Source organism: Xenopus tropicalis, chromosome 10 (assembly GCF_000004195.4).
Source record: "Xenopus tropicalis strain Nigerian chromosome 10, UCB_Xtro_10.0, whole genome shotgun sequence".
NCBI classification, from domain to species: domain Eukaryota; kingdom Metazoa; phylum Chordata; class Amphibia; order Anura; family Pipidae; genus Xenopus; species Xenopus tropicalis.
Window position 1 is genome coordinate 26,662,022 of NC_030686.2, and position 13,963 is coordinate 26,675,984.

Sequence of the window (13,963 nt, forward strand, 5' to 3'; positions counted from 1 at the left end):
ACAACAGTCTTACTTACTGGGACTGCAAAAGACAACTGACATGTATATAGAATGACCATTTAGGATGTTTTCTATACTTTTTTTTATCACTTATTTTTATTTTTTTTTTGTTTCTATCTCTGACCATGATTACAACTTTACCATTTAGTTATGTACTTAGTTTGACACAGTGGTTGATTTTACTGCACTTGGTGTTTACAACTGTACATGGTTACATACTGTTTAGTTTTTTGGCTCCTTTTTTCACTTGATATATGGGGGAGAGTTGTGCCCTTGAAAACGGTCACCCTAACTGACCAAAATGTTGGGTTCTCAATAAAAGTTTTTTTGACTCAATACCAAGTCCTGTTGAGTGCAATACCCTGTACTTTTACATAAATTAAGTAAGTATACTGCATTTGCAGTGTTTATATATATTTATATATATATATATATATATATATATATATATATATATATATATATATATATGCATACAAGTTATTAACATGAGATATGTAATTTTTTTCATTCACTGCTGCAGTACTACAGTTCCCAGCATACCCTTCCTCAGTTGCCTCTTCTAGTATCATTATCATAATGTGCCAATTTGGCCACTCACATATTTGACCCCTGGGCCAATAGACAGATCATACCACTGACCTATTTATACCTATCAGAAGAATACCTCATTAACTCCAAGGTTCAATGTGGGTTGTAGTCCTACTTGATTGATAACTGTCTAATAAACTGCAATGTATGACAATTGTCCTTAAATACATTTTTATCCATGATTTTTTATCCATAGCAGTGAGTTATAGAGCAAGAGCAGGAACTAATTTCTGTTTATAAGAACATTGCATTCTTTCTGTTCAGTTGGTAAGTTTAAAAAAAAAACAAGGAATCACAAAGAGGGACTTTCAGGGTCAGACTGGAGGATGCAGGGCCCACCTGGGCTAGTGCCCCTGGGGCCCCCACACTGCCCCAGTGGCCCCCACTGCCCATGCAGCCCCTCCACCACGAACGCACATACTTTATACTAAAGGTCGGCAGGGCCCACCAGCCCAGTCTAACCTTGAGGACTTTACCTGGAGGGGACAGTATGCCTTTAATTCTATGGTTTGTATAATGTAATCTGACAATAAAGCCCAGACTTGCAATCTGTATAGTCTGGCAAAAGCCAGAGGAGTTGCTGTAATGTCATAGACAGTCAGTATTTATTGGGCTGTTTGGGCCTTAGTCTACTTGAAATGTCAGTATACTAATAACAATGTATTTAAAATATAATGTGTTGGATACCATATCCCATACATAATCTGATATCTCTACTCTCTACAGTTCAGCTTCTCAAATCCGCAGAACTGGGAAGGCAGAGCTTGCTTTACCTGAAGGAGATTGGTCATGGCTGGTTTGGAAAGGTGAGCATTCCTTTGCTGCCCCCTGCAGGCTACATCCATTATTACAAAAGGTTCCTTTTCAGAAGCAGTGATTGTGCTCAAAATTGCACATTGCTTACTGCATCTTGGTAAGTGATTGTACCCTAATATCTGTGTTACTAGAGGTTTGGGTTTTATACTTTTAAATCTGTTATTGTTTTGTCTGCTTTACCTGAGCTTAGCTCTGTTATCTCTACACATAGCGCTGTAGAAAAGCCCTTTGGTGGTGGTGAACATATTGACAAGGATTGCGCTTTGGCTTTTCAGGTATTATTTGAAGGCCAAGTGGTACTCAACTGCTCCCTTTGCTGTCAGTGGGAATAACCTGCAGTAATTTGCAGTGTTTTGGTCTCTAGTCTATGGTGCCAATCAAAATACCTTGTGTGGCTCACCCCATACAACTGAATTTAATTTATACAGGTATGGGACATGTTATCCTGAATAATCTGAACCTGCAGTTTTCCAGATAGGGAGTAATTTGGATCTACATACTTCAAGACTACTAAAAAATAATTTTAAACATTAATTAAAGTGAACCTGTCACCCAGACATGAAAAGCTGTATAATAAAAGTCCTTTTCAAATTAAACATGAAACCAAAATTCATTTTTATATTAACACATCCAAACCCATTATAAAGGCATTTAAAAATCCCAGCTGTCAATCATATACTGCCTGCCCCGCCTCTATGCCTTAGGCAGACAATTACTTAAACTTTCCATTCAGCACTCACATTCTTCCTAGCTTCTCACCATCTAATTGAGTAGCCAGTGCATAGGCCTGGGCATCAGGTCCCCCATTCTGGCACATACACAAGATTTTGATACAAAGCTTGCCTTAATAACAGTGCCCACAAAATGTCAGCTGCCTGCTGGCTGTGATTGTCTATTCCCAAGGCTGAAGGAAACAAGATTTATATCATTAATATAGTGTAAGTGAAGTTAATTTTGCTTAACAAACACAATAGAAACAAAATTGGAATTATTTCTTAGGGTGACAGGTCCCCTTTAAACCCAAAAGGACTGTTAATATCGAAGTACAAGGTACAGTTTTATTATTACTGTGAAAAATGAAAATTATTTTAAAGTAAATAATGTTTTTAAATTGGAGTTTGTTGGAGCTGTAACTTCCCATAATTCAGAGCTTTCTGCATAATGGGTTTCCAGATAACAGATCCTATAGCCAGGGGCAGGCCAAGCTAACCAGGCACCCCAGGAAACCCAGTATAACACCTGCAGCCTCCCTGCAGGGTTATTGCTCCCGCCATGCAACAACAAGTGGCAGGGCAACCTGGCACCCCTTCATTGTTGCACCCTAGGCAGGTACCTCTTCTGCCTGCCCCTAGTTCCAGCCCTGCCTATACCAGTACATCTACAGCCTTCAGCCCTGGAATTCTTTAGCATGCTTTTCAGATAAGATGTAACCTTGTGTTCTGTCTTGTTAAGATTGTATATTTGTCTGCAGTGCAGAATTCCTGCCATAAAGTATAACAGAACTGCAGTTTTTTTTACTGAAAAGAATGTAGATATGATCACATGAGTATTAAGAAATACATTCCCCCAGTATGTTTCTATACATTTTCTAGGTGTAAAGACCACACTTTAGTACATTGTACCCTGGTTTCTAAAATTTCCCCTGGGCCTTTGCTAATAAATATGGGGGGGGGAAGCATGGAACATATGTAGAAAGTAAAAAAACAGAACTTGGGTGGTGCAGCAGATCCCTATAGTGACATATATAGCAGCTAGAGATGCTAGACTGGCACACAGAGGAAACAGTTCCAAACTGCCTTTGGCATATGCAGAGTTTATTGCAATATACAGATTCATTTGAAATATACATTAAAATGTTCACGCTATTATTAAAAACAAGACAAAGATTTACAACAGATTGATAATAAATGTATGGCATTGCTCTACATCTGCAATGAAATATTCTGCCCCTTCTACCCCCTTAATAAGAAAATATAGAGTGCAGCTGAATTGTATGTATGGTATGAGTAGTATAGCCTATATCACTGTGTTACACATTGTACAGTGTTTTTTGTCTAGTGGGGGTTGAGTTGAGGTTGAGTTGAATTAGTTGAGATTTGGAATAAGTATGTGGCTGTGTTGGACAGATGATCCCAATAATGTTGTACTGTGGGTATCAGTGGGTTTGTTGATCAGATCAGTCACGTGACTAAGAAGCCCTGGGCCCCCCTCCCGCAGTCATTCATTGCTTGTTTCCCTCTCCTCACTGTCCCTCCATCCCTCCATTGTAAACAAGCAAAATTAAAGCGGCAGAAGGGGAGGGGGGCTTTCATACAATATTGTATTTACATTACTAAATCAGATATCTTAAAAATGCAGTCTGCTGATAAATCATGTCTGCCAGTGCATGGTGCTGCACCAGGTGAAATGAGAATGGAACATGAGAAAAAAGATCATACATGTGTATGGCCAGCCACTGCAGGCTGATTGGTTGCTGTATGGGTTGGCTTATGTATGAACAGCTTTAGACCTTAAAATATGGAGCAGCTAATTAAACAGAAGGGTTTTTAATGCATTGGTGTTTTTTGTATTAGCATGGGTGAGTTGACACATAAATGAAGTTTTGTTTGTATCCTGCCCCAGGTCCTGCTTGGAGAGGTGAATTCTGGGCTGAGCAGCACCCAGGTGGTGGTGAAGGAGCTGAAGGTCAGTGCCAGTGTGCAAGAGCAGATGCTGTTCCTAGAAGAGACACAGCCCTACAGGTATGGACTAATAATAATATCTGCTAGTAAAAAGTACAGTCAGCAACATGCAGGAATGTCTAGAACCAGAACGTCCTAATCAACCAAACATTGTGTGACGCAAAGCAATCCAAATAGATATGGGGTATTTTTAAGATGAAACAATTACATTAAGTCCCTGCATCCTACTTCAAAGCAGTTGTGTCTTTCACTGTCACTATGTATATAGTACATATCCCGAAATATAACAAGTTATGGCTTTGCTCACATATAAATAGAAGAAAGCAATGGCACTCAAGAGCTGCGAACGGGACTAGCCCTTTAGATACTTTATTGCGGAAGTGCAACGTTTCGGGGCAAAACAACCCCTTTGTCAAGGGTGATGCTTGACAAAGGGGTTGTTTTGCCCGAAACGTTGCACTTCCGCAATAAAGTATCTGAAGGGCTAGTCCCGTTCGCAGCTCTTGAGTGCCATTGCTTTCTTCTATTTGGATTTTTTGGGAGGGTGCCGATCCCCCCGCAGTGAGCACCGAGCGCAAATTTTTGAGGAGAGTTAAGGGTGTGCGTATAAGGTCCTTTGTTCGTTTGCTCACATATAAGCAATTGACTCTAATGGTCAAGGTGTAATACAAAGAACTGTACTTATCTTTGTTTTGTGCCTAGATTAATACATCAAACTAAAGGCACTTTATGAATTGGTTTGCTTAATAAATCTTTATTGCAGAACTGTCAGTTGCAGGACAGGCAGTGTTCAGCCAGGCCATACAGTCATTTCTTTGGTGTCTCACTGCCCTTCAGAATTAATTACAAATTGTACAAGTTGATGTTCTGTCCTGCAGAGAGCACTGTTATTCTGTATCTCTATTATCCACCAAATACCTGGCTTCTGCTCTGACATTAGTTACCTATATATTTCAAGATAAATACAGATGGGAACATTTTATACAGAATGCTCAGGACCAGGGATTTCTGAATGTAACACCAACCATGCCTAAAATCTGTCTTAAAAAAATGTACTATAATAGCTCTTATTCTTAAGCTGGCCATACACGTGGCGATCTCACGATGTTTCGTACGACCGTCGGTCGCACGAAACATCGTCAGATCCGCCACACACCATTCAGGGCTGAATCGGCAGGTAAGGAGGTAGAAACAATAGGATTTCTACCTCCTTCTGCCGATTCAGCTCTGAAGGGAGAATTTTGGTCAGGCGCCTTCTATGGCGCCCGATCAAAATTTTCTAACCTGGCCGATCGGCGAGTCGACCGATATCAGCAGCTTCCTGCGATATCGGTCGGCTCGCTGACATGCCATACACGCACCGATTATCGTACGAAACGAGGTTTCGTACGATAATATCGGTGCGTGTATGGCCACCTTTACAGAGAAACAGAGAATCTGGGGAGAATAAAGAGCTGTGTATTTAGACAATACAGTTAGTAAAATGGCAGAGCTAGTTTGTATGGATAAAGGGTTTCTAGATTATACATTCCTGTACTAATTTTCTACTTTTTATGCATTGTATCATATGTTATCAAGTTACATTTGGAAAGCAGCACAGGAAAATGTATCATTCACACTGCTTTTCTTTAACTGCCTATGTGCAATTACAGGGGGCTAAATATTACAGGGGTCCTGTTTGTTTAGTGCAGATCACAAACTGGGCAACTTAGCCCACTTGTGGGATTAACAAGTGGTCTGCACTCAATGGGTTAAATGTTTAGTAGCCATTTTTATAAGTGCTTTGCTGTCTTTTCATGTGTGTATTTATCTTATTAATCTCATTTGTGGGAAATTAGTGACCTAATTTAAGATCCTAAATATTTAGTAAAACATATAAGCATGGGATTTATTCATATTTGTAGGATGTGCCATTGTACTGTTGGAAATAATTTTGGATGACATTGGCATCATTTTAAATGAAAGGCTGCCCTCCAGTGGCCAAATTGTCTTGGAAAATGGTAAAATGCTCCCTTTCCTTTGCTTATCAATCACTTTTAAAAAAGGATATTTCAGAAATGGGAGTCCTTTCATAATATTTATGAAGAATGGCTTTTATATGTTTGTTTCCTAAAGGCTTGGACATGATGAAGCAAAACAAAAATCTATTTGAACCCTAATGACGACACAATCATGTTATCAGTATTTCATGCCTCCTTATATTACAGCTGCACAGCCAAAGGCTGGCCCTACCTATACATAGAGCCCTGGGTCACATTACCACCTATAAACAACCCCGGTTCCTAACCTCACATGTTGTTGTACTACTACAATCAAATACTTTAACCCTTGATTTTCAGTTAAAGAATGATAGGAGTTGTAGTCCAGCAACATCTGGGAATCCAGTGCTGAGAGACAGATTTTGAGGTTTATGCAACCTGGCTATCAGTGCTAGTGTTTTCTAATGTAGGTTAGTATGGGGTGGCCAGTATAGTCAAGTTATGAATGTGTATCTTTCATTGTTCATTGTACCCTGGGTCTGTGGCCACATAACAACAAAATTCCCTTTTCATTACCCTTATTTTTCATGAAAACACAGTTAAGTGTTGCTAAGTATTTTTATTCTGTACTAGTGAAATGTGCACATTATTCTGTGTCAGGGCACTGCTCCACCCATCAGCTCAGACAATAATAAGGCATTGTCATTTAACTGAGTATCGTGGGAGGATCTGCAGAATAGAGCAGAGCAACAAAATAGGAAATTTTTTTATAGACCTGCATGGCTGTGCTGAAAACAAAGATGCACTTATGTAAGGTAGTATTTCCCTTTAGGCTGATGTCCCATGGAGCATTTGCCCGTGTTAGATCTCTGCTATTGCGGGCAACTAACTGCTAAGAAATGCCTTTCTACCAATAGGAGTTGCCAGTGGAAAGCCCTTGGCATCGCTTAGGTTTTCCAAAGCCACACAAAGTTACCTGCAGGAGGAATACTGAAGTGATGGAAAGGGTTTTTTTCCACCAATGACGCCTATGGTTGCATTTCAAAGCGATTAGTCGCCCCATGGGACATCAGCCTTAACTCCCAAATCCATCAGCAAACATAATAACCCCCCTCTAAACCTGCCAGGCCTCAGTACCACTGCACTGTTTGCACAAATGAAAGAATTACCCCTATTTAAGGGATATAAACTCAACTAACCTATCCCAAAAGATCAATTTGCCTCTAAACCACATAGAACCAAGCTCACTATTAAAATTTAGTAGAACCAGAGAAATCACCTAATTAGGCAAAGTTTATTTAACAGCCATATGTATTTTTTAGTTGCCAATGTAGCGAAAGCCACCATAGGTTGTCTTAAATGCTTCCCAACTGCAAGCAAAGCTCAAAAAAACATAGTCATCCCTACCACTGGGATTGTAAAATATCTGTCTTTATTGGTCACCAACTGGATTCCTATTACCCTCAAATTCTCAGTGTCCAGTTTTTCCTAAAGCTTAAGCTGGCCATACACATAGCAATTACGCTCTTTCCTGTTCGTACTCTCCACTGGTGTTCAGGGCTGAATCATCAGATATGGAGGTAGAAACAATAGGAATTCTACCTCCATCTGCCGATTCAGCCCTTAACGTAGATTTTGCTCGGGCTCCTTCAACGGTGCCAGATCAAAATCTTTAAACCCACCCGAACGACGAGATGACCGATATCCGCAGCCTTTGCGATGGTTGTCACGTCAATCCACCATACACACACCAAATATCATATAAAATGAGGTTTCGTACGATACTATTGGTGCGTGCATGGCCGGCTTTAGTCCACATGGAAGACGTAAGAAGCAATCTACATCAGCAGGGCTGCACCCTTATATCCAGTCCAGGCCACTATAATGTGTTTGATTTGCTGTAGGCCAGCACTAATCCCCTAGCACTATTCTCCTAGAAACGTAGGGTGATGTAGCGATGCATATTCTTTCCCACTGGCCGTTCACATTATTGCCGGTGCAAAGTACATTTTGGGGAGCGAAGGCATTTTGCCCGCAGTAGCAGAGATTTATCGCGGGCAACTAATCTCCCTGTGGAGCATTAGCCCAAAGGAATGTCACACACACATTCTTTTTTTATTGCTGCAAGGTAAAGAATTTAACTGAGCAATTTACCAGGATGTAGGAGGCAAGGAGCAAATCAATCAATACTAAAGCGACATAACTGAAGAGAAACTTGTATTGCTTGTACCCAAAGCAAAGTTCTAACAAGTTTCTAAGAATAATGAAACTTTATTTATAACCTGATAGACAATCAATCACCATCTACTAAACGGGTTGTTATTATTTCAGGAACCATAAATATGTCAGATACGAAAACGGTTACGCAGCTTTTTTCTCTACTCTGGTTCTGCTGTTTTCTCTATATTAGCGGCTATCACTGACCTGGAACAGTAGAATATTTGTACTGCGTCCTGCTGGTTTTGTGACAATAATCCCCTCCCAAACTCCTGTACTGTGCATCTGGCACACAAGCATGCTAGCAACACACAATAATATACCCATTTCTCTTTTTACAGAGTGCTTCAGCATGCCAATCTGCTGCAGTGCCTTTCCCAGTGTGCAGAGATCACTCCCTATCTGCTGGTTATGGAATTCTGCCCTTTGGTAAGTTTGTGAGGTATTCATAGCAGCCATTTAGGTGGAGAAGCTATACAGAGCCACTAAGCAAATATAATACTGCAGTGGAACCCAAAGTGTATGACTCGGGCTTGTACTCAGGGCTTTGTGGGGTTCTAAGTAACCATGGAGCATCTCAAAGCAGAGTTCTGTGGCTGGGGTTGTTTATTGGCTCATAATCAGAAATAAGCAAGTTCCTGCTGGCACCTTATGTAACTCTGCCTTGGGTGGAAGCACTGACACCTTCTGCGGAGCACCAGGCATGTCTCAGTAAGGTCAAATCTTGTCATTATTAAAGGTACACTGACATTTAATACAAACACTCTAGTGGCAGCTTCTAAAACTTGCTGCAAGTGCTGTATTCAAACAGGCTGGGTTAAGCACTACCCGCTGCACTGCCTGTACACTAAGGAGCTAAGATGTAGCAGGTGTTTGGGACTGTAAGCAAGAAAACACCCTTTGCTGAGACATTAACAACAGTTAAAGTAGCACATGTGTTATCAAGCTATATTGAATGCTACCCAGCCCAGCAGGCTGCTGCAGCCAATTATCACCTGGTTGCAAGGGGTCAGCAACCTCCCAAGTTTTACTGTTCCATTATATCCTTCTGTCCATCCTTACCATATATTTTTAGTACATTGCATCTAATAAGGGCAAGCCACTGTATCTCTAATGCTGCAGTAAAATCTGCTGTAATGTATTCAATAGACCTGGTCATTGCCATCTCTGGAACCATGAATAAGACATATCTAGAAGGCTCTTATATGATATGCTTTGTGTTTTCAGGGGGACCTTAAAGACTATCTACAGAGTTGTGCTGCCTCTGAATCAACAGCCCCAGACCCCCTGACTCTGCAGAGAATGGGTTGTGAGGTGTGTTGTGGGCTCCTCCATCTGCACAAGCATAACTATACTCACAGGTGAGGTTGGGAAAGTGCTGCAGCAGAGGTACTAATGTTGCTTTGTGTAAGAGAGGGGTACCTGTGTGTCTGCCTAGATGTTGGTTTGATTTTCAGTAACCCTCCTCTCCTTCTCAGCTGAAATTGTCCTACAGTTCAAGCTAAACTTATTGGGATGTTGTTGGGATGCTGGGAAGTGCAGTTTATCAACAGCTAAAGAGAGTGGTCCCAGCTGTAGTACATGCTATGTTACAAGTGAACCTGATCCTTTGTGGTCCCTTATGTCTCATTACTTTTCTTCCATTGCTTTTAGACTGAGTAGTTTCTCTCGCACACCTCTGGACGCCTCTTTTGGTTTGTCCCCTGGAACAATATCCTGATGCTGAATGAGTGGGACATACATGCTCCAGCATCAGTGATTTTGTTGCAGGCGGCACACATTGCTCCTGGTCCATCGGAAGGGTGTGTGGCCCTATCCCGTGATACCATCCCAGCTCTCCCTTTCAAGTATCTGTTATGGGCCGGCTGCACCATTCTATGAATAGTGACATTTCTCATAGGCTGCTGGCTCGCTGTCTTAAATGTTACCATTATTCTCTGCTCTACACCATCTGCTCCCACTGCAACCACTTCTCCTAAATCCAGCTTGTCTTATCTGATCACTATCTGCTTGGCATAGCTGTTCAGCTACCCCCATTACTTGCTGTCTTGACTTTACATCTCTAGGGTCAGCGTAGGAGGACAAAGTGCCCAGAACAATGCAGGAAATCTAGCCATCTCTATCCCTCCAGCTGTTGTTGAATAACAACTTGCAGAATTCAAAGGCTAAGCTGAGGTTTCACTGGGAGTTGTAGTTCCACAACAGCTGGCTTGCTGCAGGTTGGCTAGCCCTGGTACCTTCTTAGTGACTCACAGAGACACTTATACATCACAGCCCTGTAGGAATTATTTCAATACGCACACAGTCCCAGACAGAATGTGTTGTTTCTCATTTAATTAGCTTGTTGTGCATTGGCACGGGATGGGCTCAGAGGCTGCTGTTTGTGTAGTGCCCAAGGCACAGAGAGTAGGGCGAGGTACAGCCTGTACTGAGATATTTATGCTTACAGGAATAGTTCAGTGTTAAAATGAAACTGGGTAAAATAGACTGTGCAAAATAAAATGTTTTCAGTATAGTTATTTAGGCAAAAATGTCATCTATAAAAACTGGAGTGGGCAATGCCTAACATAATAGCCAGAACTCTACTTCCCGTTACAGCTCTGTAAGCTGTTAGCTGTCAGTAACCAATCAGTGACTTTAGGTGGGGGGGGCATATGGGACATAACTGCTCAGTTAGTTTGCATTTGAATCTGACCTGCATGATCACAAACTGAACTGTTATGTTCCATATGCCCCCCACTTAAGTCACTGATTAACGAACAGGTTAGAGAGCTGAAAGCAGGAAATAGAGTTCTGGCTATTATGTTAGACATCTGCTCACTCCAGCCTTTATAGATTACATTTTTGCCTAACTAACTATATTACAAATATGTTTTATTTTGGGCAGTCTGAACACTGAACTGTTCCTTTAAACTGTTAGAGGAGTACAAACAGAGTCACTCATCTCTACCCACAAACTGAATGCAGGCACTGATGCTCCTGACTAGGTTGTTCTTTTAAATGATCACAGCGCAAGTAGCCCATTAGGTTGAAGGCAAGAGATGGGTTAAGCTATGAAAGCCAGCATAGCCAGCAATGTATTACGAGAGATGCTACAGCAGGAAACCTACATTCTTCCAGAATTAACTTCTCCCAGAAATCCCGGACAGCCATCTGGTTTGTTTGTTAACAACTAAAGGACTGCAGGTGCAACAACTTACTGTTGCTGCTTGTTGCAAGTATTTTGTACACAATGACACACTTAAGTCTCACTTACCCAAACCTGTCTCTGTCCTTTTTTTCCCACCCATAGTGACCTTGCCCTTCGGAACTGTCTCCTGGCCGCTGACCTGACCGTGAAAATTGGGGACTACGGACTGGCGCATTCCAAGTACAGGGTGAGCAAGGGATGTTTTTCAAACATGACTCTTTCTGTCTTTCAGTGAAAACAAACCTTTCATTTGATTAACTCCAAACTAGCCAAATTGTAGCTTGCAGCTGTTTTCCCCAGGGCTTTTCTGCCAGCTGCTGGTAGAAATTGCTGGGAACATTGCTTTGGGAAGATGATCATAGCAGTGGGTTTGCTGCTTGCCTTGTAGCAAATGAATATTTTGTTGTATACCTTGCAGTTAGATGTTTTGTGAGCTGCCTAATTATAGGTGTGTGGGAACATTCTCTAATGCCTTACAAATGACACAAAAACAAAACTAAAGCACCTCCACTTAAGTGTAGCTGGAAGGGGAGAGAGAAGGCAGATGAGCCGGCCATATACAGGGTACACAGGGTGTTCTGCCTCAGACACACTCAGCCCCTCACTGACTTTTATTCCAGTTTTGCTTGCATGGGTCATTAGTAAATATACAAAGCTAATTACTGTTGATGCACTTGAGTAGGCATAACTCCTGGGACCAGTGAGAGATCACTTACCATAGAGGCAAACCAGTGTGGGAGAGTGCTATACAAAAAGAGCACTAGGTGTGTTTTAGTTTAGGGCAGTGATCCCCAACCAGTGGCTCATAAGCAACATGTTGCTCCCCGACCCCTTGGATGTTGCTCCCAGGGGCCTCAAAGCAGGTGCTTCTATTTGAATTCCTGGCTTGGGGGCAAGTTTTGGTTGCATAAAAACCCAGTATAATGCCAAACAGAACCTTCTGTAGGCTGCCCCTCCACATAGGGGCTATTAAATAGCCAACTATTGCTTGTATTGGAACCACCAGGGACCATTTCCATGCTTGTGTTGTTCCCCAACACTTTTTCCATTTGAATGTGGCTCACGGGTATAAAAGGTTGGGGGATCCCTGGTTTAGGGCAACAGTACACTTTGCTCTGGGCCCCAACATTACAAGGACCACTTGTGTGGAAAGGACATAGATACAAGTTAAAGGCATATATTATATTAAGTAACATTTCTTAGATATTTTCAGTGAATTCATCAGGCATGTCCATTGTTCAGTGGTTATTGGGATGCTGGAAGGCCACAGGTTGGACATGGCTGATTGATCTCTCCAGGCCTAACAAGCGCTTCCCAGCAAGCCTTGCAGGACTGACTCTTAGTGACAAGTGTCCCTGCAGCTTCTTCCTTGCACATAGGAGGACTGGGAATGGCTGGAGGAAGCCTTGTTTCTTTGCCTCACACTCAGGCACCCTTGTTACTATGTTACACACATTCTGTGGTTTGTAACCAAACACCCTGGCGCGGTGCCAGCTGTCCCCAGCCTGTGCCAGTGCAGGCAGCAAGCTGCCCGGATTAAGGAAGAGGAGGGGGAGGTAGGCACTCTTCCACTTCAGAGCACGTCTCTGCCCCAAGGGGGAGGAGGGGACTCTCTGCTCTCTTTCTCTCTCCCTGTCAGGGTGAGTCAGACGTCTGCTGATCCTCGGGGAGGGGGGAGGAAGGAGGAAGCAGCAGGGGGAGCCTGAAGCTGTGGCTGAGCGGGCAACTATGTTTTTGCTTGGCAGGATGATTACCTTGTGACGTCGGACCAGCTGTGGGTGCCACTGCGCTGGATTGCGCCGGAGCTCATCGACGAGGTGCATGGGAACTTGCTGGTGGTGGATCAGACCAAGGCCAGCAACATCTGGTGAGAAATAAAATAGTCTTGTCACCCTCCCTTCTTGACTCTCTCATTCACTCCCTGGATCTCTGGCTACTCACACTTTTCTCACTACAGCTGCTTCTTTCTTTTTCCCTTACTTATCTTCTGAGTAGAATGAAGGATGTGGAACACAAAATCCTGTTTATATAAACATGGGTAGAGCACAGTAGGTACTAACCATCAGTATTACGCAGGTGTGGCCCCTGTCAGATCCTCTGTGCCGCTTCTCTATTGATGGCAGGCCACTCTTACAAGAAGTTGATAAAAGTATAGCAGCCTGGGAGGGAATGTGTGTACAGTACCTAAAATCCAAAGCAGCTGAACAAAAGGTGTCCAATAAGTGAGTATTGGAGATACAGTTACAGGTACAGGGAGGGCAGAGCTGACAGCAGAAGGGTGAGGAAGGGCTAAATGTATGCAGATGGGCTCCCTCTGTGTGAGAGAGACAGGCAGGGAGAGGTGAGAGGGTTCGTACGTGGTGAGGACTCAGGTTGCTGTTAGAAAGTAACACACCAGCACAGCACATTAAGGACATTAAGCAGCCAAATATGTCACATAATAGCACAAAAATCCACACAACTTCAGGTACCCTTTATTACTATCTCTT

The 13,963-nt window shown here is 42.4% G+C and overlaps 1 protein-coding gene and 1 non-coding gene across 5 annotated transcripts in view; both read left to right on the forward strand.

Moving 5' to 3' along the window:
* Nucleotides 1-13,963, forward strand: part of aatk (apoptosis-associated tyrosine kinase) — an 82,168-nt gene that overhangs the window by 53,168 nt on the left and 15,037 nt on the right. For all 4 annotated transcript variants that reach the window (XM_004918564.4, XM_004918565.4, XM_004918566.4 and 1 more), the window contains 6 exons: nt 1,318-1,397; nt 4,030-4,148; nt 8,626-8,713; nt 9,512-9,645; nt 11,577-11,661; nt 13,220-13,341. In XM_004918564.4, coding sequence (XP_004918621.2) covers nt 1,318-1,397; nt 4,030-4,148; nt 8,626-8,713; nt 9,512-9,645; nt 11,577-11,661; nt 13,220-13,341 — 628 coding nt within the window. The remainder of the gene's footprint in view (nt 1-1,317; nt 1,398-4,029; nt 4,149-8,625; nt 8,714-9,511; nt 9,646-11,576; nt 11,662-13,219; nt 13,342-13,963) is intronic.
* Nucleotides 9,983-10,060, forward strand: mir338-1 (microRNA mir-338-1). The gene has a single exon (NR_049650.1). It is a non-coding gene; the product is annotated as a microRNA mir-338-1 (primary transcript).